The 23,105-nt window shown below is 41.9% G+C and overlaps 1 protein-coding gene across 1 annotated transcript in view; it reads left to right on the forward strand.

Annotated features, from left to right (window-relative positions):
• Positions 1 to 23,105, forward strand: part of LOC307212304 (kinesin-like protein KIF28) — a 31,086-nt gene that overhangs the window by 4,148 nt on the left and 3,833 nt on the right. The window contains 18 exon segments of the mRNA XM_079969471.1: positions 430 to 621; positions 1,952 to 2,155; positions 2,723 to 2,758; positions 4,194 to 4,418; positions 5,053 to 5,207; positions 5,844 to 5,955; positions 6,968 to 7,035; positions 8,499 to 8,641; positions 10,089 to 10,210; positions 13,078 to 13,168; positions 13,671 to 13,725; positions 14,746 to 14,869; positions 15,080 to 15,224; positions 16,046 to 16,164; positions 17,616 to 17,723; positions 18,055 to 18,329; positions 20,325 to 20,459; positions 21,268 to 21,434. Coding sequence (XP_079825597.1) covers positions 430 to 621; positions 1,952 to 2,155; positions 2,723 to 2,758; positions 4,194 to 4,418; positions 5,053 to 5,207; positions 5,844 to 5,955; positions 6,968 to 7,035; positions 8,499 to 8,641; positions 10,089 to 10,210; positions 13,078 to 13,168; positions 13,671 to 13,725; positions 14,746 to 14,869; positions 15,080 to 15,224; positions 16,046 to 16,164; positions 17,616 to 17,723; positions 18,055 to 18,329; positions 20,325 to 20,459; positions 21,268 to 21,434 — 2,476 coding nt within the window.

Genomic DNA, 23,105 nt, shown 5'->3' on the forward strand with positions numbered 1-23,105 from the left:
CCTTGAGTCCATCATCCAAGTCGTTGATAAAGATGTTGAATAAGACTGGGCCCAAGACAGAACCCTGTGGCACCCCACTAGTCACTCTTCTCCAGGATGAAGAGGAACCATTGATGAGCACCCTTTGGGTTCGGTCAGTCAGCCAGTTACAAATCCACTGAGTGGTAGCATAGTCAAGACCGCATTTTACCAGCTTCTTTACAAGAATATCATGGGGCACCTTGTCAAATGCCTTGCTGAAATCAAGGTAGGCTACATCCACTGCGTTCCCTTCATCTACTAGGCTTGTAATTCTGTTGTTAGGAGACCCTTATTTTCCCCACAAAGCTGCAATTCTCAGCTCAGTGAAAATAGGGATTAATTGTTGAACCACTCTTGAGAGTGAATTTTAATTTTTAAATATTAATGTGAATTTTTAAATTTCAATAGAGAGAGAAGAATGCAGGCAGCAGATGTGTGATTTCTATGAATTGCAGCACTACAAGCATACATGATCCCAGGAATCCAAGCCATGTAAAAACATTTACCTTTGACCTGGCGTATTGGTCACACAATGGATTTTTAAAGGACCAAGATGGCAAGCTCATTTCAGCCGGGCCAAACAGCAAATATGCAGGACAGGTAAAATGCATTTCATACAGTCATGTATTCTTTCGCAATGCAATGCTAATAGCATAACTACTCATTCTGCGCTAGGACCAGTTCACAGGGTGGTGAAGCAGAGGTTGGATTCAATAAGAAAACTAAAGTTCTGAATTTAAAAACCCAGTTCCTTTGCCTAGATTTTCACATCTGCACTTGGGTTGCATGTTTACAACTGTCATTGCTCTGAGCACAGTGTTAGAGAACCTTATTGTTGAACTTTTTGGAGTATCTGATATGGTCAGTGCACCAAGACCAACCTATCCATACCTGCAGTGCTTCATGATATCCAAGGGGCTGCCACCAAAAGAAGTAAAATGTCCTTCCTAGTGTGTGCAATGTATTGGAGCCTCAGCTTCCCTGGAAAAGACCCTGATGTTGGGAAAGATGGAGGGCACAAAGAGAAGGGGATGACAGAGGACAAGATGGTTGGATAGTGTTCTCAAAGCTACCAGCATGAGTTTGACCAAACTGCGAGAGGCAGTGGAAGACAGGAGTGCCTGGCATGCTCTGGTCTATGGGGTCACGAAGAGTCGGACACGACTAAATGACTAAACGACAACAACAACAAAAGTGTGTGCAATAGTGCACACTGTACACACACATTGGCATCTATTCTGGTGCTGAGGACTATTTTCCTCACATTTCTGTTTCAAATATTTTACTGATTTTCAAGGAAAACACAAACATAAGCATTATCAAAATAATTTGTTCCCCTGCCTTGCCTTCCCCTCCCGTCCCCTCCCTCCAGAACAGAAGACTAATGCATCAAATGTTCTCTTAAGTCTATGTGTGCATTCGGTGGGTGCCAGCGATCAGGGTGTTCATTTGAATATTTTATAAAGGAGTGCCTTTTTAAAAATAATCCATATCAGATATGTCATTCAGGGCTTGTACTCTATTAGTTACGGTAGTTTTTCAGATAAAACAATTGTCTGTTTCCATTGTGTCCTTTCCAGTTTTTTGCATCTACCAGAAGAAAGGTGATAAGTTCTTTGTGTATGTATAGGTATGTATAGGTTATGTTGAAGATTGTTAATATACCTAGGCATGGATTACACAGTATATTCTGGTTTGTGATTTTACTTATTTCTGTGAATATCTTTCCCAAAATAGTTGCACTAACTCACATGCACATGAAAAGTCGTACCGGTTACCTTGCACCCTTTTTTTTGCATTTCTGAGCCTTCATATTAAGGCAGCACTGGAGCAGGCAAGTAAGATCCTATGTATATGGGCACTAGACAGCTTATATGTGTGTTCTTATAAATCTTACTTAGATTTATTTATTTTTTAAACCCCATTATAGAAGGAAGTTTTCCGCGACCTTGGGCAAGGAGTTCTAGACAGCGCTTGGCAAGGTTACAATGCTACCCTCTTGGCTTATGGTCAGACTGGCTCAGGGAAAAGCTATTCCATGATTGGATATGGTGCAAACAGAGGCATAATCCCAGTGGTGTGTGAAGAGCTCTTTAAAACAATTCAAAACCAAGAGCAGAACAAGCAATATCAGGTTGGTTCAAGTTGTGTAAAAGTTTGTAAATGCCAGCATTGCTGGATGCCTAAAACATATTCTATATTTGGGCAATATTAATTGCAGTTTTTGTGTTTCAGGGGTGTATATATGTAAACCTAAACATATTATGCCATGGTGCTGAAGGATGATACAGATTAGGCCCTAAAAGGAGCGATTCTGAGTAGCTAAACCCATAGAGATTAATCACATAAAGATTCTAGTGACAAAAAAGTCACAATTTCTATTATGGGTGTGTGTATGAAATCACAAAGTTATAAGCTGTATTAGTTTGTTGCTGAGAGTTGATCTCTCTCTCTATATATATATATAAAAGCAGTTTAAAAAGCAACTTTTCAAGCTGTTGGAGTCTCAAGAGTGTGAATAAAATGCAATAAGAAAGAGAGAAACTGGGTGTGGAGGCAGTTGAAAAAAACACTATAGCTGAGTAGGCTCAGTGCACTCAATGCAGATTGACACATGAAATTGCTGAATTTTGCTGAATTGATTTTTAAACTGTTCATACTAGAAACGGTGACTTTTTGTATTTTGCTGTTCAATCTGCAGGTCACATTTAGCATGCTGGAAATTTACAATGAACAGGTAATTGCAGTGAATGACACTATTTCATTCTTTTATTTTTCAGTGTTTCTCCCCTAGAACCTATACAAGAAAGGATGTTTTCTAATAGCAGAGAACTTGAAATTTGTTCAGAAAGACGTTAACATTTCAAAAATAAACCCAGTCATTTACACTCAGGTCATGTGACACTGCACCAATCTTGCATATTCAAGATTGGGTGGGATAATAATAATAATAATAATAATAATAATAATAATAATAATAATAATAATAAATTGCTTGCAGAAGCAGGTTTTGGCGAGGGGAGGGAAAACACCTGTATTAAGTAGCCTACCTTCAATGTTGTGTGGGCCAACACTATTGTAGTCTCATATTTAGAGAAGTAATGCCAGACTAATAGCACTTTGAGTCAGAGTAGAGAAACCATTTCTATACTAAACTGCCGGATTCTCATTCTTCAAGTATTGCTGCTTCCACAGGCTTGTATACATAACCAAAATATTTCCCCCTTTAATCTACAAGCCCCATCCTAGAATCATAGAATCATAGAGTTGGAAGAGACCACAAGGGCCATCGAGTCCAACCCCCTGCTAAGCAGGAAACACCATCAGAGCACTCCTGACATATGGTTGTCAAGCCTCTGCTTAAAGACCTCCAAAGAAGGAGACTGCACCACACTCCTTGGCAGCAAATTCCACTGTCGAACAGCTCTTACTGTCAGGAAGTTCTTCCTAATGTTTAGGTGGAATCTTTTTTCTTGTAGTTTGGAACCATTGCTCCGTGTCCGCTTCTCTGGAGCAGCAGAAAACAACCTTTCTCCCTCCTCTATGTGACATCCTTTTATATATTTGAACATGGCTATCATATCACCCCTGGAGCGTTCTGGAGCCCCGTTGACATCCTGAAGCGAACGCAACCCGCATCCGTGGGTCACAATTCACCGCTTCTGCTCATGCGCGTGACGTCATTTTGAGTGTCTGTGCATGCGCGAGTGGCAAAACCCGGAAGTAATGCGCTCCGTTACTTCCGGGTCGCCGCGGAGCGCAACCCAAAAATGCTTAAGCTGAAGCTACTTCAACCCGAGATATGACTGTATTTATCTCTCATGTATATGCACATGTTTACTTCAGATCATGTGACTCCTCGGGAGTATCCATATTTCCTGCCAACTTGTCAGTTCTACAGAGTTGCAATTGTTTTATAAACCATGAAATGGGCCTGTGTTCTAGCTACATGTACCAAGGGTGCAATTATTTTTGTCCATGAATGAGATTATTTGATGTGTTTTTGTGGCATTACTGCAAGTATTTTAAAAAAATACTTCTGAAATATACTGTTCTTTTGCCAATTAATCCCAACTATATACACAATTGTATATATATAAAATTTTGCTAGGAACTCCCCTTATTTTCAATAAAAAATTGCTGTAATAAGACACTTTTGTTTGCAACCCAAGGTTATAGACTTGCTTTCTAAAATCAAGAAGCGGGGTGGACTCAAGTTACGGGAAGATCAACAGCAAGGCTTCTATGTGGATGGCTTGAAACTGGTGCCCTGCGACAGTTATGCACAGATTGAGAGGTTAATGGAACAAGGTACCAAAATAAGAACCACTGCTTCAACCAGCATGAATGCCACCAGCAGTCGCTCTCACATGGTCATCACCATTCAGTTCAAACAGGTATGTACAAAACACTTTAGGTGTGGCCAAATGTAAGTAGAGAGTTAGATCTTAAAGCATGGGATTCCTTGTGAGGTTCGTGCTATTTCCATGGATATATTGTAGATCATCAAAACACTGCTTTAATAGGTTGTGCATAGTGATCCTCTGGCAAGAGTGGCACATGCAAGAGTTTCTAGCGCATGCGGACAAGACCTGAGAGTGGAGCTGCTATCTGGTATTTTGTGGACTTGGCTTGTTGCACACCATTGTCAAAATCATTGGCTTGGATGTTAAGCAATAACATTAAGCAGGCCCCTGCCATGGTTGACAGGAGAGGGAAAAATGACTTGGGGGAAGAGGGATTCTAGAACCACTAAACAGTTTGCAACATCTTTTGTGTTAGGTTTGCAGTTTCAAGAATTGGTTTTGCATGTTTTGAAATCTGGAATACTACTTATTTTGTTTTGAGCCAACAGAGTTTTGCTTTGATTGGTTAGAGCCCTATCAACTTGTGAAGCATGTACTGTAGTTGGATGTGCTGAGTCCAGTAGCAATGTCTCCTCTGCAAATGCCGGTCAAGAGGAGGAGAACTTAAAAGACTTGCACTGATGAAGTTCCCCTTCTCTCCTTTCCCCAATGCTGCTTCTTGTAGATTTTTCTTAGAGAAGACATCACTAAGCAATCCATTATAAATCTGGTAGACTTGGCTGGAAGTGAAAGACAAAAATCATCAGGATCCGAAGGAGACAGGCTGAGGGAAGGGTCACGTGTAAATCTAAGTTTGACCACCTTGGGAAATGTTATCAGGTACAAAATAGATTTTGTGAGGTGACCTAACCATCCCTTGGGTATTGCATGAATAGTAACTTTCTATTACATGATAAGCATCTTAGGGCAGGCTCCTGTCTTTTTGCTCATTAGTCTTTAAAGTACCAGGTTGTTGTTTAGTTGTTTAGTCGTGTCCGACTCTTCGTGACCTCATGGACCAGGGCACGCCAGGCACTCCTGTCTTATGTACATATGATTTTTTTAAAAAAATCCTTATAGTAAATATATATTCAAAGCTTCAAGTCTTAGAAATCCAAACTTTGAAACTTCCCTGAGTAGTACGCCCTTATTTCAGAGATAAGAGAATCTCACTTTTCTGTTAACTTCCTTTAAGGGATGTTTTTGACAAATAAATATTTTAATGTATTATTTGGGATATTAAACTTTTTAAGTACTGCCACTTTTTTAAGCATTTCCTGAACATCAGCCCACATCCCATCCAATGACCTTAAATGACTAATTCACATATGTAACAGTAACAAATAGAAACTCTTGTGCTCTTTAGCTTTGCAACATATTCAGTGAATATGGTACTCAGATATATGATTGATTTATTTTAAAGAAATAAATCTCCTGTTCACTCTCTTTCCCTTCTATCATTTATTGTTCTTCTAGTGCCCTGGCTGAGGCTGCTGTAGGGAAGAAAGTATTGCACGTCCCTTATAGAGATTCAGTTCTTACAAAACTCTTGCAATCTGCTTTGGGAGGAAACAGCAGAACTATTATGGTAAAGCTTTCCCCCCCTGGTAAATTTGGTAATAGCAATTTTCCCCACTAGAAGATGAAAATGTGTAGTTTCTTGTTCTGTAAACACATTTGAGACGGTGTACATAATTCTGTGGTGTTTGCTGTTTGGGTGCAGTAAAAAGGACTGAAAAAATCTGAGACACTGGCTACTTGGGGGTTGAATGCTGATTACATCACACCTAGGAATGAGAAATATTTCCCCAGCCCTGGCTACTGAACTGCATTTGCATATCTTATCCTCCCCCATTCCCAATTTCAATCACTGAGAGGCATTTAGAATTTCACAGCCAGATTCTCTTAAGCCGTTATCTGGGCAGGTATATTATCTGAAGTAAAGAGGCTGTTGTGTCTTGTCATGTTAGTGCTGCCTTCAGCAACCTGTAAAGCTCCAGATGTTTTGGACTACAGCACATACTGGCTGGGGAGGATAGGAGTTGTAATACAAAACAACTGAAGGCTACATTAGTGGTTTGTGAAACCGCTTTCGCCTCTATATGTGCAGTCAAAGCCATTCTTGGAACACAGGTGCTGTGTGGAAACATTAATGCATAATATGCAATAAGGCAATTATGACCAGCCCATATGTCACACAAAAATGTGTTAAGCATTCCTGTTTTTCAGAACTCCGAATTAAGTTGAATGTGAAGAAAAACAGGGCAGGGGGAGACAGGGAGGAAATCAAAAGTTGGCATGAAATTAAAGCCACAAAGTCTTTCTGCTTTAGAAAGTTTGTTTGCTAGTTTGGTTGTTCCTAAAAACGTTTCTCTACTTCTTATTTTGGAGGTTCTCCACCCACGCACTCCCACAATAGAGCAGCATGGTTTGCTATCTGTTTTTGTTTTTGTTTACAGTATTTTGTTATCAACATTTATCTGAGAGGGGTTTATTTGGCTAAGAAGTCAGCCAGTTACCAATTCATATTCTGTTAGTAGTAGTCGTCGCAGTATAGAACAAATAACTGAAAAGAAACTTGTCCTTCAACATATTTGCAGATTGCAGCTATTAGTCCAGCAGACATGTGTTATGAGGAGACGCTGTCAACTTTGCGATATGCTGAGAGGTATATTGTTTTCACATCTTGTAAGAGAAGTGATTGATATGGATTTCAAAGGAGAGCAAGAAATTAAATAATCATTAGCTGCTATTTATTTGTGTGGGCACATACTACTCTGTTCCAAGATCTGATCCACTGTTGTCACCCTAGAAATGTTAGGTAAAGGTAAAGGGACCCCTGACCGTTAAGTCCAGCCACGGACGACTCTGGGGTTGGGGCGCTCATCTCGCTCTATAGGCCGAGGGTGCTGGAATTTGTCCACAGACAGCTTCCGGGTCATGTGGCCAGCATGACTAAGCCGCTTCTGGCGAACCAGAGCAGCTCACGGAAATGCCGTTTACCTTCCCGCCAGAGCAGTACCTATTTATCTACTTGCACTTTGACGTGCTTTCAAACTGCTAGTGGGCAGGAGCTGGGACCGAACAATGGGAGCTCACCCCGTCGCAGGGATTTGAACCTCCGACCTTCTGATCGGCAAGTCCTAGGCTCTGTGGTTAGTTTTAAATGCATACTCCTGAATTAGAGGTCCTGTTTCTTTTTCCAGACCAAGTTAACTTCTAGAACACATTTAGGGGATTTATATGGGATTGACTACTTTTTTGTGAATGGCCACTGTTAAGAATTTAATTATTACCATCTGAAGTTTTCTACATTTCGTTTATTTCTAAATGCATTTGTACAATCCTGTGTGTATATTTATCTGCAACTCATAATAATGTTTCATGCATTTGATGGGGTGAACTATACTCCAGTAAAGCTTAAAAGGTAAAGGTAAAGGTACCCCTGCCCATACGGGCCAGTCTTGACAGACTCTGGGGTTGTGCGCCCATCTCACTTAAGAGGCCAGGGGCCAGCGCTGTCCGGAGACACTTCCGGGTCACGTGGCCAGCGTGACATCGCTGCTCTGGCGAGCCAGAGCCGCACACGGAAACGCCGTTTACCTTCCCGCTGGTAAGCGGTCCCTATTTATCTACTTGCACCCGGAGGTGCTTTCGAACTGCTAGGTTGGCAGGCGCCAATAAAGCTTAAGTCATAATAAATTTGTGAGTCTTCAAGCTGCCACAAGACTTTGTGTTAGTCTTGCAGCAAAAAGTAACATGGGAACCCCTCTGGAAATTAAGTCATTATTGTGTTTTAATTATATCTCATGTCAATCCTTTGCTGCAGCCCAGGGAAAAGGGAGTGTTGAGGAGGGGAAGCAATTTAAGGGAGACTGGGATGTCTTTTTTCTCACTGTCTGGAGAAGGAGAACTGGGCTGGGCTGCTTATTATCTTACAAGAGGAAACAAGGGCCTTACAGCACACAACAAATCATGTTGCCATGACTATTGTTTTTGCATCCTCCAAATTGCCACTGAAGCTTCGTGAGGGTATGTTTCATTTGATTATGTTACTTGCTTTTGCTATACAGCACAATAATAGTCGTTGTCCCCCACCCCCCAACCCCGGTTTTTTTAAAAATCTGAAAGAACCAAAAAGATAAAGAACAAAGCTGTGATAAATGCAGGTCCAACTGCGAAACTGATAAATGAGCTGAAGGCAGAAAATTGTCATCTGTTGTCCAGATTGTCAGGCCTTGGAAACTCTGGTAAAACGGTAGCAGATGAAACAAGTAAGTATTCTTGAGGAAGAAACAACATTTATTGTATTAGAAGACCTCGTGTTACCATTCTGCTGTCTTTTCTACTGTTTTCCTTTTCTGAGAGACTTCTACAAAGTGGCGAGGCTTGGGTTCTGAGGCATCTAGCTCAAGCACACTCTCTTTAGCACACTCCCTCCCCCCCCGCCCTCCAACCACAGCCCCACAGAGGACCTACCATCTGTTTGAGGAGGTCCCCTAGCCCCTCAGGAGCAGGTTTCAGGGAGGTGGTGGAGAGGGCTGTAGTGGTCCTTGGAATCCAACCCATTGTTTTTAAGGGAATGAGCCTATCAGGAGTGTATTAAGGCGAACAGAGCTAGGTATGTTATACCTGCCTTGGAAACAGGTCACTCACATGCAAGAGCTAAATGCTGAGGCATTTGGGGCCCACTGGGGTTGGCATCTTGCCTGCCCCCTTGTGGCAGCACTCCTGCAGCTGCCAGCTCCCCCATTTCTCCCGCAGGTTCACTCACGGGCTTTACCCAGCAGCAGTGCTGTAATGCACCGTTACAACACTACCGACACCAAGTAAGCCTGCTTGCTTGTGAGCATGAGGTAGCTATTCCACCTCTCCCTGTAGTGCTTGGTCGTGAGTGGACCTCAGTGTAGCCCCCCTGCAGATCCAGGTCCCCTCCCCCTTTCTGCCCCTGCGATTGTGCCTGCGCTGGTGCCAGTTCTGTCACCACACACTGTACCCTCACCTGTTGCTGTGCCTGCACTGCTGCTACAATGCAACAGCGGCGGTGAAGACTCAGCGCCAGCCATGAGGGCAACAGGGCTGGTTTGGCGGCGTGGACAAACCCCCAGTGAGGCTGGCAGCAGCCCCGTGGTGGGGGTGGGTAGGCGGTCAGATGCACTGCCTGAAGCAAATGGCCTCACCACCACCCCCAATAACTAAAAACACGCTGAACCTCACAGGATCGGTGCTGCTTGAGCTTCAGTCAGAAAAGGATTATTCCTTCTGCAAGCAGTGCAGACCTTGAAATACTATATAAAATACTCTATACCCGACCTTATAAGTAGACAACATTTGTAATGCAGTGCCTACCATGTGACATAGGTAATGTGAGCCAAAGTTTCTTCAAGGATCTCCAATATGCATAAATTAGGGGTAGTTAAAATAGATCCAGAAACCTTTCATCAGTTTTTCTGGTAGGATAGAAGCACTGGAACATATGGCTAAAGATCCTAGCTATAAATATTTCACTAGTGCTTAAGAACTGTTTGTTTCAGTTACGGAATATATAAGAATCATAAATATCTGAGTATTTCAAGCCTGCTATTTCAGGGTGGCTTAAAGAAGGTACCGCAGAATTCATTTGGAGAGAGAAAGAGTGAATGCTGTTTATAAATTGGATTTTTATTGTTGTTGTTTTCATATTGCATCCTTAATTAGTTTAGTTTTGTTTATTCTTTCCAGAAGAGCTTCGCTGTTTGCTAGCTGAAAATGAGCTGCGGATTCAAGCCATTCAGGCTACCTGGGAATATCGTCTGGAAGAAGCCCGGAAAGAATGGGAGCAGCAATATGCTGCAGTAACTCAGGTCAAGACGTCTGGACACTGGATGTCCATCTCCATCATTCCTCAGCTTGAGAGCTTTCCAGTGTTTTTAAAGTAGCAATTGTTGGAGCAAAGTGCTGGACCCATACAGTTAAATTCTGTTTTTCCTCCCAAAGAATCCTGAGAACTGTAATTGGTTAAGGGTGCTGGGAACTATAGCTCTGAGAGGCAAATTACAATTCCCAGGATTCTTTGACAGAAGCTATGTACTTTAAATGTGTGGTGTGCATACACCCCAAACCAGAGCTTTCCAAACTTTTCATGTTGGTGACACACTTTTTAGACATGCATCATTTCACGACACAGTAAGTCATTTTTACTAGCAAACCAGAGGTTACAGTAACCCCTTTCCAGCTCTGGGAGGAGTGCGGGGAGTGTTTGCGCAACACACTGCAGCCGACACACTAATGTGTCGCAACGCATAGTTTGGAAAGCTGTGCCCAAAATGTTCGTTTGATCCGGTTCAGAAAGGCCGTCCTAATTAGCATGACTATATACCGTATTTTTTGCACCATAACACTCACTTTTTTCCTCCTAGAAAGAAAGGGGAAATGTCTGTGCATGTTATGGAGTGAATGCCTATGGGTGGCGGGGGGGATCTGCTGCAGTTGTGAGCAGAGGATCCATGGTTCCCCTTCCTTCCCCCCTCCGTGGCTCGCTTTGAAACAGCAAAGCGGGAGAAGAGCCACTGAGTGGGGAGGAGAGAGGGACAGAGAGCCTGCTTGCTTTAAAGGAGCAAAGCGGGAGAGGAGAGGAGCCACTTACACAAGTGTAAGCGGCTCCTGTCCAGTTGGCTCCTTTAAAGTAAGCAGGCTCTCTGTCCCTCTCTCCTCCCCACTCAGCTCGCTAAATAGCATTATTAGCAGCATCCTTCTCCACACACCCCATGCATGCTCCTTGTCCCTTGAGTGCTTTTCCTTCCCTCCCCACTTAAAACATGGTTACAAAGCACGGATCCACATGGATCCTCAGGATTTTTGCACTGGGTCACCCCAAATTCACCATCAGATCACATAGCATGTCCATGGCTACATCTTGCACCAAAAAAATCACGCACCCACTGTTGCCTGGGGTCACAGTGGTGCAAAAACGTGGTTACAAAGCATGGATCCACATGGATCCTCAGGATTTTTGCATTGGGCTACTTCAAACTCACTGTCAGATCACATGTCTGTGGCCACAGCAGAACCACAAAAATCACACATCCACTGTTTCGTTTAGAATATTTGTTTTCTTGTTTTCCTCCTCTAAAAACGACGTGCATGTTATGGTCTACTGCGTGTTATAGAGCGAAAAATATGGTACTATGTACTTGGGAGTCTTGTGCAAGTAGGCTTCCCCATTAATTTCAAGGGAGAGGGCAGCCCGTCATACAGAAAAGGATGCTTGCTCAAAACTTCCTTTCTTATTGAAATGAGTGAGAGAGCTCTTGCTCTCTTGTACTGTGGGTTAAAGCCTCAGCGCCTAGGGCTTGCCGATCGAAAGGTCGGCGGTTCGAATCCCTGCGGCGGGGTGCGCTCCCGCTGCTCGGTCCCAGCGCCTGCCAACCTAGCAGTTCGAAAGCACCTCCGGGTGCAAGTAGATAAATAGGGACCGCTTACCAACGGGAAGGTAAACGGCGTTTCCGTGTGCGGCTCTGGCTCGCCAGAGCAGCGATGTCACGTTGGCCACGTGACCCGGAAGTGTCTCCGGACAGCGCTGGCCCCTGGCCTCTTAAGTGAGATGGGCGCACAACCCCAGAGTCTGTCAAGACTGGCCCGTACGGGCAGGGGTACCTTTACCTTTACCTTTAAGGTACTACAATAGAGGTTGCCGCCTTCCACCTGAAGAACTTACAGCAGCCTCCACAGCAGCAAATATACAACCCTTGGAATATGTCACATTTTATTGGGTATAAAATGTTGCAGTGTGTGTGCTCAGAAAATATCGTTCTATAGAATTACAGTGTTGAAGGAAGATTATTATTATTATTATTATTATTATTATTATTATTATTAACTGAATTTGTTAGTTGCTGTATCTTGTCCTGGGCAATCCAAAGTGACTTACAAACAAACAAACAAACAAACAAACAAACAAACAAAAATAAGAAACTCCACATAGATACTTTAAAACTAAGAGGGGAAAGTAATACATTAAAAACATGGATAGTTAAAGGCCAAAGGCCTAGATATAGAGGAAAGCTTTTGCCTGGCACCCAAAGATATAGAATGATGTCTCCAGGCAAGCCTCCCTAGGGAGAGCATTCCACCAACAAGTAGCCACCACCTGATTTTGTCCTTTCTCATGTTGCCACCCTCCGGACCTCTCGTGGAGAGGGCACATGAAAACGGGCCTCAGATGATGATTGCAGGGCCAGGTCAGTTCATATGGCGACTGGGTGCAACAAATTAAAAATGCATGCAGGCGTATGGGGAAGAGCAATTGCAAAAAAGGCCTCTATGTTGCTAATAGCTGCAGAAACATGTATTTGGTCATGGGGTGGTGTGATCAGTTATCAGGAACCAAAAATATAGGAACAAGGAATTCATGCAATTCCTATCTAATCTTGAGAAACATAATAGTGACAGAATGACTGGGGGTGGGGGTAGGTGTCCAGGAACTCTACAGATAGCCACACAGATGCTATGTCCTGTATGAATTCTTACCTATTCTTACATTTAACCTTGAGCATTTTTATTAAAGTAGCTAGATTTTTCATCAGAGGAAGAATTGCTAGCCTTGTTTATGATAGCAGGTGCAGTCTCTGGAAAGAAGAGATTAGTTATTTGGAAGCCACTTGTCACATATGTTGTTGGCTGTCATTTAGTGGGAAGAGTATGCTGAAATAAGGTTTAATTAATTCCACAGGAAAGATGGATGATGGAGACATGTCCTTACCTTGTGAATATCAACGAAGACCCTCAGCTTTCGGGCGTTCTCAAATATTTCATTCAAGATGGTATTATTTTGTTTAAGTGCTAAATGTGTGTTGCTCAGGTGGGTAATCCATTTTATATTATTACACATCTGAGTAATGTAACCAAAACAAGTGAGTCCTTTTCCAAGGAGGTTGCAAACAAAACTTTTACCACTGGGGAGACAAGATGGAAGGGCGGAAAGGGTAATTCAATCGGGCAGTGTATTTGCTTACCCACAGAATATTGAGTTATGGAAGAGCATACAAATGCTTAAAATAAAATGAGATTAATATGTACAGTTTCAGTTGCACATGCTTTTAAATGTATACATTATTCTAGTTTATTGTCTAGCATGTTGATAAAGCTTTTTCTTTTTGTAAATTAACCAACTGCAATTATATCCGCCAAATAAGCTCACTCCTAGCCACCCAGATTGTTTTTGTATTTAGCATTTCACAGGGAATCATGTTTATATATACCGTAAAAAAGATGTTCACCACAGTTTTCCAAAGCAAAGTTTACACAGGAAATGTTTTATTTCAGGTTCTTCGGATGTTGGTCAATCATCCTCAAATGCAATAACTCTCCGAGGTTTAGGGTATGTAGATGAGCTTATTCCTTTTCTGCAGGAAATTTCATCAACAATGTGGTAACTTATTTTGGTTTTGATTATAATTAGTTGGGAGGGAGATAGAAAGAATAAATATGCTACTAGATCAGGGGTAGGCAACCTAAGGCCCGTGGGCCAGATGCGGCCCAATTGCCTTCTCAATCTGGCCCACGAACGGTCCGGGAATCAGCTTGTTTGTACATGAGTAGAATGTGTCCTTTTATTTAAAATGCATCTCTGGGTTATTTGTGGGGCATAGGGGCATTCTTTTTTTCCTTCAAAATATAGTCTGGCCCACCACATGGTCTGAGGGATGGTGGACCAGCCCATGGCTGAAAAAGGTTGCTGACCCCTGTACTAGATGATGCTTACTAAAGTTATTACCTATCTCTATAACTAAGGCTCTGTCTAACATTGCAAGATATTTCATTCAAAACTTTGATGTGGGTTTAATTTATTGCTTTCTCTTAGTTTGTCTTGGATCATTTGGCCTTTTCTATAAGTGAGGAGGGTCATATAAGCACCGGGTGGCATCAGTCCTGTGTTTACATGGTTGAGAAGTGGGAATGCCAAACTTGAATGCAGCCTCAAACACACAAGGGACCTCATTTCCTCTTATTGTAACTGGGGTTTTACACCTATTTAATGCCTACTTTAGCATTAAAATATATAATAATATTAATAACCATTTGTCTATCTAACCCATCTGACTGTTTGTTCCATATGGTAGGGGCTCTCCAAGGTTTTAGACAGATTTTTTAGTGAACCTTGAGATCTTTTCATTGGAGATAATGAAGGATCCAGCTTGGGACCCGTGTCATAGAAAGCATCCGGACTCTGAGCTTGAGACCCTTCCCATCCACTTTTCCTTGAGTCTTATTCCAAATGGTGCCTTATTTCTCCTTCCCTATTTTTACTAGAAATGAAGCAATGCTAATTTTACTCTGATGGTGCAGTGAAAGATGCCTGTCACGATTTTGAATAGCTTGCTTTACAACTGTCTTTCAGCATTTTGGATAAGCATGCAACGTTCACAAATGCTGATGGTAAAGTTACTATAACACCTCGGGATAAGTGTAAAGTCATTGTTAATGGTGTCCCCATTGCCGTGAAAACTAAACTGCAGCATCTGGTAAGTTCTTTGTTTGTTAACCATTTCCCCATGCTTCGGTGTACTGTGTATATAGCTCAGTTTCTTAGCTATTACACTAACTCTTGCTGTGTAAAGACCAGGTTTCTGAAGACAGCTTTCAGGCTTTGAAAATATAATTAAATATAATGCTTAACAACCAATTGTGCAGTAGAAAGGCTTTCAGCAAGCCCTGTATACTCAATCCCTCAGGACCGTATTATTTTGGGGTCAAATAGTGCATATCTCTACATTGGACCACCTTCAGATCGCACCAGCGAGGACCTGACCAGATACGATTATGATTTCATTCAGTCAGAGTTGGCAGCAGCAGAAGGTTTCAGTGTAGATAAACTTGGTAAGCACTATAATATATTAGTTTTCTTGTTGATTTTCTAGATTTGTTGTTCCTGGCTTATTTGTTATTTTATTACACCTTAATATTTCATGGTAAGCTACCCACCCTGATAACTTGATTGAAGGGTATGAATGGTCCACATATTAATCCTAACACAAATTAAACATGGTGCTAAATTAATATACTATGAACAAATCTGGATTAAGGTGGTTGGGGCCCCTAGTGCAGTTCTCAAAAGAAGGCACCCCCTACCGCCCCCAAAAAAGGAATGGAAGAAATAAAGTATCCAAAAATACATCTTGAAGTATATTAAAGACTAACACATTTATTACTGTATACGATTTCGTGGATCACACACACACACACACACACACCTTAATAAAATTAGCAAAGAAGAAAATACTTCAAGCACGTGCAGTTTCGTATTTTAAACTTCTCATTGTTTTTGCTCACTTCCTAACTTGGGTTGGTCACCAGCTCACATGACTGTTCTGCTGGAGGCATAAAATGGCTGCAAAAGGGGACCTAGTGCTTGTATCATAGGCATCAGATTTTGCTTCCTTTAATCAGAGTGGTGTATCTTTGTGTTATAAATGTCTATATTTTTCTGGGTAGTCCAACCCTGCCAATTAGTACAGTTCCAAGACTTCAACCAATCTTAATCTAGCATGATTATTGTATGTTTCAACAATGCACAAGTCCAACTTATGTTCAGTTGCACAGCAGCTGAAATTTCAGTAACCTAATCATTTATTTCTCTGCCATAACCATGAAAACTGCTCTTGCCAAGACTTGATGATAAGGTGCTTTTTTTCCCTAAGGTGCTGCAAACAGGAAGGATGGCAAGCCAGATCCCAGCGTCCTTGCTGTGTTCCATGATTATCTTAAGTTAATGCCTTTGGTTGCTGAAGCCAATCAAATGAGTGTGGAGCTGAGGAAGGTAAGGTTGCGTATGCCATTGTTTACTGCAGGCAAAAGTCATCCTGATAGTCCACTGATTACACCTGTTGGGTAATTCTGTGTGTCCAAACCAGAGATCATCACATGGAACTATGGGAAATAACAAATTTATTTTCTTCAGGAAAAAAAGCTCCTCCTGTAGGGCTGAGAATAAAGCTTGCAAGCCTAATTCTCAACTGTTGGGTTGGAATAAATGACAGACGAGTAGCAGGTGTCATATGGGAGGCATCCTCTCGAGCATGTCTCGGGGAGTCCCTTTTATTGAATAATACAGCATTGCCACATATGTGCTTGTTGCTGATTGGTTAACACAAGTACAAAGCAAAGGTTACATATAGGTATTAATCACTGATAGATTAAAGGCTGAGAAAGGGAGCACAGAACTAGACAGGCATGAAAACCTCCTAATTAAATTATAATTGGTGATGAATAGAACAAGACCTAAAACAATTACTAAATGATTGATAATGCAAAACTTAAAAGGACATATCAATCACGTTCCATAGATGTAATCAACTATGCATTAAGAACAGGTCAGAATGCCATGTTTATGTGAACTAACTGTGAACTGAACATCCTAGGAATATTTCAGCTTGGAGCGGTTTGTGCAGAAACATGTGCAGAAACAAATACTTTCCCCGAGACATGCTCGAGAGGATGCCTCCCATATGATACCTGCTACTCGTCTGTCGTTTATTCCAACCCAACACTCAACCCTGTACTGCATGGTGAAACAAAAGGAGTACATAAAGTGAATGCTTCTTGCAATAGAGAGGGGCTGCATTTAACAATATGTGTTCCCGAAAGTGTGTTTAGGGGTTGGACTAACTTGTCCAGTGCCTTTGATGATTTTTGTCTCTTTGCGTTTGGGTCTCCAGCCCGTGCTGGTGCTGCAGCTATCTGCACAGCTACATTCCCTTGATGAGCTATATTGCTTGCATTGTTCAGTATGTACTACGTTGTACTGTGTTGCAGGATGAGGCCTATTTTTCTTTTCTTTTTTTGAGGGGGTGATAGTGGAAGTCCGCTGGTGGAAGATGGTGGACTTTTTCTCCATTTTCAGAAATATCACAATTTATGATTTTGTCTCTCCTAGAAAATAAAACTGCATTATTAGACAGGAGAAGGCAACCACAAGAACTACTTGGCATCTACCTTTTTTTCTTTTTTGCAAGATTTACTGTGATTTAGTCCAATTCTTTAAACTGTGAGAGAGCTATCTATCTATCTTACCTATTAACACTACCTACTGTTTATGTCATCTACCTCTTATACCATTAAAAAGGAATTTGCACTATAGTGTTTTGCATATACACCCAATTTTAATGATTCTTGAGACATTTCTCTCTTTTACCTTTCTAAATTGAAAGCTAGTCAGCTACAGAAAAAACCTTTTTGATACTGTGTGGTTTCTTTTCTTTTTTTTAACAGGACCTAATTTTGGAACTGAAAGTGAAAAATTTGGCTTCCTCTGACTCTAGAGGCTATGATCTGCAAAAGGAGATCATAGTTAAAGTGGTGCACAAAGTTACAAACCAGGTAAAGTAGTCTCAACCATTAGTCATGGCAAGTTGTATTGAGAAAGACTGGTGCACGCTTCACAGGCTACTCTATTTTACACTAGCTGGGCTTTCCGTGCCTGTCCAAAGTCCTCCCTGCTACTGTCTCAATGGCTGGTTCCAGTTTGACAAGGGAGGCTGCTGGTTCTGATGCCAAAGCGCCAGATCTGGTCTCCCAAGGTTGTCCCCTTCTCTTTGTATTCTTTGTTCAAGACATGTGCAGCCCATAAGTCAGCTTTTTGGAAATACAACTTAGTTTTTACAGTAGGAACCTTATGATTAGAATAATTCAAGTTACCTCATTTCTCTAGATATGGGTTTGGTCAAAACCCAAGTTCATCAACAGAAAGTTTTTAATGGAAGAGCTCTATCGGCGTTTCTTAGATGGAGAAGATGTGCAGGTTGACAAAGAAAGCGATCCATTCTGGGATCCCGTGGAAGTAATCCATTTAGGATCTGCTCACATCTGGCTCCAGTCCCTTGCTTATTGCATGAAACTTGAGGAACAAACAGAACTCCTGAATTCTGAAGGAATGGAGGAAGCCATCATACTTATCAATATCATTCCATGCTCTCCAAATGGCAGGTGAGCACCTGCTGTTGGTTTTCTTGAAAGGCTACTTGGGCTTGACTTGAAGATTTATGCCTGTACCTTTAAAACAGGGGTTGCTAACCTGTGGGTTTTTAGGCGTTGTTGGACTACAACTCCCATCATCCTCTACTATTGGCCATGGTCTGATGGAGTCCAATAACACTTGGAGGGGCATGGGTCAGCCACGCCTGCTTTAAAAGCTGTGATGCACCAGGAAATTATGCAGCTGCTGTGCCTTCCTCTTCCCTCACTGATTTGCCAGCTCCATTGCTTACTTTCTTCTCCCATTTGTTGTACAACAGACACGACTTTAGGATGGGCAGAGGCTGATGGAGCAATGGGCAGAAGACAGTGGGGGCTGTATCTTTCCTACTACCTAGGAAACATGCCTATACAGTGGTACCTCAGGTTACATATGCTTCAGGTTACATACGCTTCAGGTTACAGACTCTGCTAAGCCAGAAATAGTGCTTCAGGTAACAAACTTTGCTTCAGGATGAGAACAGAAATCTTGCTCTGGCGGCGCGGCAGCAGCAGGAGGCCCCATTGGCTAAAGTGGTGCTTCAGGTTAAGAACAGTTTCAGGTTAAGAACGGACCTCCGGAACGAACAAAGTACTTAACCCGAGGTACCACTGTACATTTAACAACTTGGAGGCAGAAACTTGACAACCCTGTTTCTTACTGCCTCTTCTGAAGCTTACAGATAAAAATTCTAACTGACAGAGAACATTTGAGGTCTGACTAGGTATAAATTTATTATACATTTGTTTATAAATATTTCTAAACCACTATTCTGGGCATAATAGCCCTCACAAAGTGGTGCACAGTTGTGAAATAAAACAAATAAAACCATCTGTTTAAAACATTCACCCATTAAACTGTAGAAATTGATCCAAAATGGCAATGAATAAGTTGCAGATTGAAATAAAAATCTATTTTAAACAAAGCTAATAATGGGACGCGGGTGGCGCTGTGGGTTAAACCACAGAGCCTAGGACTTGCCGATCAGAAGGTCAGCAGTTCAAATCCCCGTGACGGGATGAGCTCCCGTTGCTCAGTCCCTGCTCCTGCCTACCTACCAGTTCAAAAGCACGTCAAAGTGCAAATAGATAAATAGGTACCACTCTGGCGGGAAGGTAAATGGCGTTTCTGTGCGCTGCTCTGGTTCGCCAGAAGTGGCTTAGTCATGCTGGCCACATGACCCGGAAGCTGTACGCCAGCTCCCTCGGCCAATAAAGCGAGATGAGCGCCGCAACCCCAGAGTCGGTCACGACTGAACCTAATGGTCAGGGGTCCCTTTACCTTTACCTTTAATAATATGGAGCCATATGGATTTCCACAAGGAATGAGACCCACAAGTACAATACCATCACCAACAACGTCCTGCCTCTGACATTTCTGCCTTTTTCAACTCCAAGCCATAGAGCAGAGACATACTTAGATTATTTTTAACCTTGTCCAGGGATGGGGAAACTATGGCCCTCAAAATGCTGTTGGAGCAACTCCCATAATCCCTGACAATCAGCCATGCTGGCTAAGGCTGATGGGAGATAGGGTCCAATAACATCTGGAAGGTCACAGGTTTGCCATCTCTTACCTTATGACTTTGTTGGTCTATAAACTAGCCTTGGACTTGATCAGCTGACAAGCTCAGAGCAAACCCAATTGGCTGTGCAGCAACTCTGTAGCATCACTGATATCAGTGGGGCTTGGGCAGCACTAATCAGCTGATTAGTTCAAGGTATACTTTAAGTTCCAATATGATCTTTACATGCCCCACATCTGATGACATGTATGACATCAGATGTGGGAGAAATGGGTATGGTTTGGGGAGAAACTGTATTGCAAGTTAGATTGAGACCCTCGCTATACCTAATTAGCTCTATAGTCCAGAGCGCAGTGCTGGTTTAGAGTTACATCCAAATAAGATCAAAGTCACTACCATCTTGCATATTAATTCCCATTTTCCCCATTTTATTTTTTAATAGAGCCTTTGGAGAGGACGATATGGTCATTGATCCTTTGGAATTGCTGGGCAAAAGAATTGATTTCCAAATTCACATTTTACAATGCCTTGGAGTCAAATGGATAAAAGAAGTGGCACAGAGAGGGATTCAGATTGGGTATTGTTAGTTAAAGCTTCCTGTGAAATATTCTCAGTTTGGCTCTTTGGAGTGAATAACAATTTCACAACTGAGTTTTCTTTTGCATGAAAACTTTACCCAAGATAGTAATCTTTTCAGATAATGTTGGGTATCTTTATTTCTTCAGTTATGCACTTAAATCCATTCTTGAATTGCTGGTCTCTTTCCTGTTGTTGCTGATTTAGTAAATAATTTAGCTTTATAAATAATAGATTATAGTGATCTCCACGGCAACTCCATGGGTTGTTACAGGGTCAGCCTGTGCTTTTTTCAACTCCTAGTATTGCACAGCACTGTAAACCAGGAGTAAGCAATAGGATGTGCTCCAGATGTTAATGGACTCTAGTTCTCATCATCAGTAGCCAGGAATGATGGGAGCTGGAGTCCATCATTATCTGGAGGGGCCACAGGTTCCCCATCCCTGATTTCAATGAAGCTTGTTCAGAAGAACTTCCTAGTAAACTGTGTCCAGTGGACGCTAATGCCTGCTAGGTCAAGTAGTCAAGATTAGAACTGGGTTCTAATCAAGGGCAATGTATTTTTGGAAATTGTGACATTTTTGGCCCAAAAACAGTATTAAAAATGACTACCATAAAGAAATTAAGAAACCATTTCATGAAATTTATTGGGCATGCCAGACAATTTTTAAAAATTAATAAGTAGGAAGGAAAATCTAACCTTGAAATGTTGCTTCAAGATTGTCATATTTCTGTTATTTCAAGCAGTTGATGTCTTTGGACACAGACCTTAGTTTTTAATTGGGTCTTCGTTTGTTTTACTATTTTAGATATAAATTTTATGATCTCCCATGCTCATTATACACAAAGCCTGTTTGGAAAAATGTGAACCCGAAGATAGAAGAGCTAGTAAAATTTTCAACCCTTAATATGTCCCATGATTTTTTGAACTATTTGCAGAAAAATGCTCTGATTGTTGACTTGTGGGGGCTTCAAGGTATGCTTTTGACTTTTTATCTTGATAACGCTATGTATACACCTTTATATTCAGTACTTTGTATCTAAAAGCATGGCTTTTGTTTGGAAAGATAACATAAAGCTGCCATGTACAAAGTCAAACTATTGGTCCTTCTTGCCTAGGCTTGCTTACTCCAACTTGTAGTGGTATGGCATCTCATTAAACCACAGTTCAATAATAGTTTATTAAGCCATAAGCTGCCCCCTGAACCATCAAGCAAACCTTTGTTTCATCATACCTTGAGTCATTTCCTCCCCCTGGCTATTTCCACCATCTCCTGTCTCTCTACCTACTATCCCAAAAATCTTTGTGGTGCCCAATTCATGGCACTTCCTTTTTCCCATTCCTGTTGGACAGTGTGTGGAAACGTTCCTGAAGTTTTTAATCAGCTGTAATCAACAGCCAACTCCCTTTCCTTGCCCCATGAAGTTCTTTATAGAATTTATTTCCATTCCATTCCTCTCCTCCACTCCGTTGCCACATCTATCAGCTTTATTCCCCTACTCACCAATCACCCTGTTGTGTATTGGCTCTCCTGTCTTGTCAGACCAAACCTGCCTGATTCAGCTCTCAGGCACTGTGCTCTTAGTTGCTGTTCTGCATTACAAGCAGCAGACTATGGCATGGTCAAAGCAAAAGGTCTTTCAAGCTGCCCTGCACCTCTCCTTGAACCTCCAGCTTTTGCATGTTTACACAGCAGTATGGGGCTGTTTGTAAAAGGGCTTTCAAACAGTCCCATGCTACATTCTGAAGTCCTGACAATCAAGGCTTCAAAGCACCACATCATCTGACATCAAGTGATTGGCAGTTCACCCCTGCTTTTAATGTTAACCTCTGGTATGCGTTGTAACTGAATGGAAGGTTTGGACAGCTTTGTGGTGCTGCAAATAAGGTCATGCTGACTTTTAGCCCTGTGCCTTGATTCTTTGTGGTTGGGCCCTTTATGATAGAATAAAGAGTGCTCAGTTATGTGAGATGCTAGGTAGACCTTGAGTTTAAATCCCCCTGGCTCTTCTTTGAACTATTGACACAAAACATTTTGAACTCTTGCTGGCTGATTCTGCTTGTTCATTGTGAGACCACGAGAGCTACAAGGCTTTGACCTATCTTATATTTAAAGTTAATTATTACATTACATTATTACATTATGGTCTGAAGCTCAGCATCAAAAAAACGAAGATCATGGCCACTGGTCCCATCACCTCCTGGCAAATAGAAGGGGAAGAAATGGAGGCAGTAAGAGATTTTACTTTCTTGGGCTCCATGATCACTGCAGATGGTGACAGCAGCCACGAAATTAAAAGACGCCTGATTCTTGGGAGGAAAGCAATGACAAACCTAGACAGCATCTTAAAAAGCTGAGAATTCACCTTGCCAACAAAGGTCCGTATAGTTAAAGCCATGGTTTTCCCAGTAGTGATGTACGGAAGTGAGAGCTGGACCATAAAGAAGGCTGATCGCCGAAGAATTGATGCTTTTGAATTATGATGCTGGAGGAGACTCTTGAGAGTCCCATGGACTGCAAGAAGAACAAAGCTATCCATTCTTAAGGAAATCAGCCCTGAATGCTCAATGGAAGGACAGATTGTGAAGCTGAGGCTCCAATACTTTGGCCACCTCATGAGAAGAGAAGACTCCCTGGAAAAGACC

This window comes from Podarcis cretensis, assembly GCF_951804945.1.
Source record: "Podarcis cretensis genome assembly, chromosome: 3".
Lineage (NCBI taxonomy): Eukaryota > Metazoa > Chordata > Lepidosauria > Squamata > Lacertidae > Podarcis > Podarcis cretensis.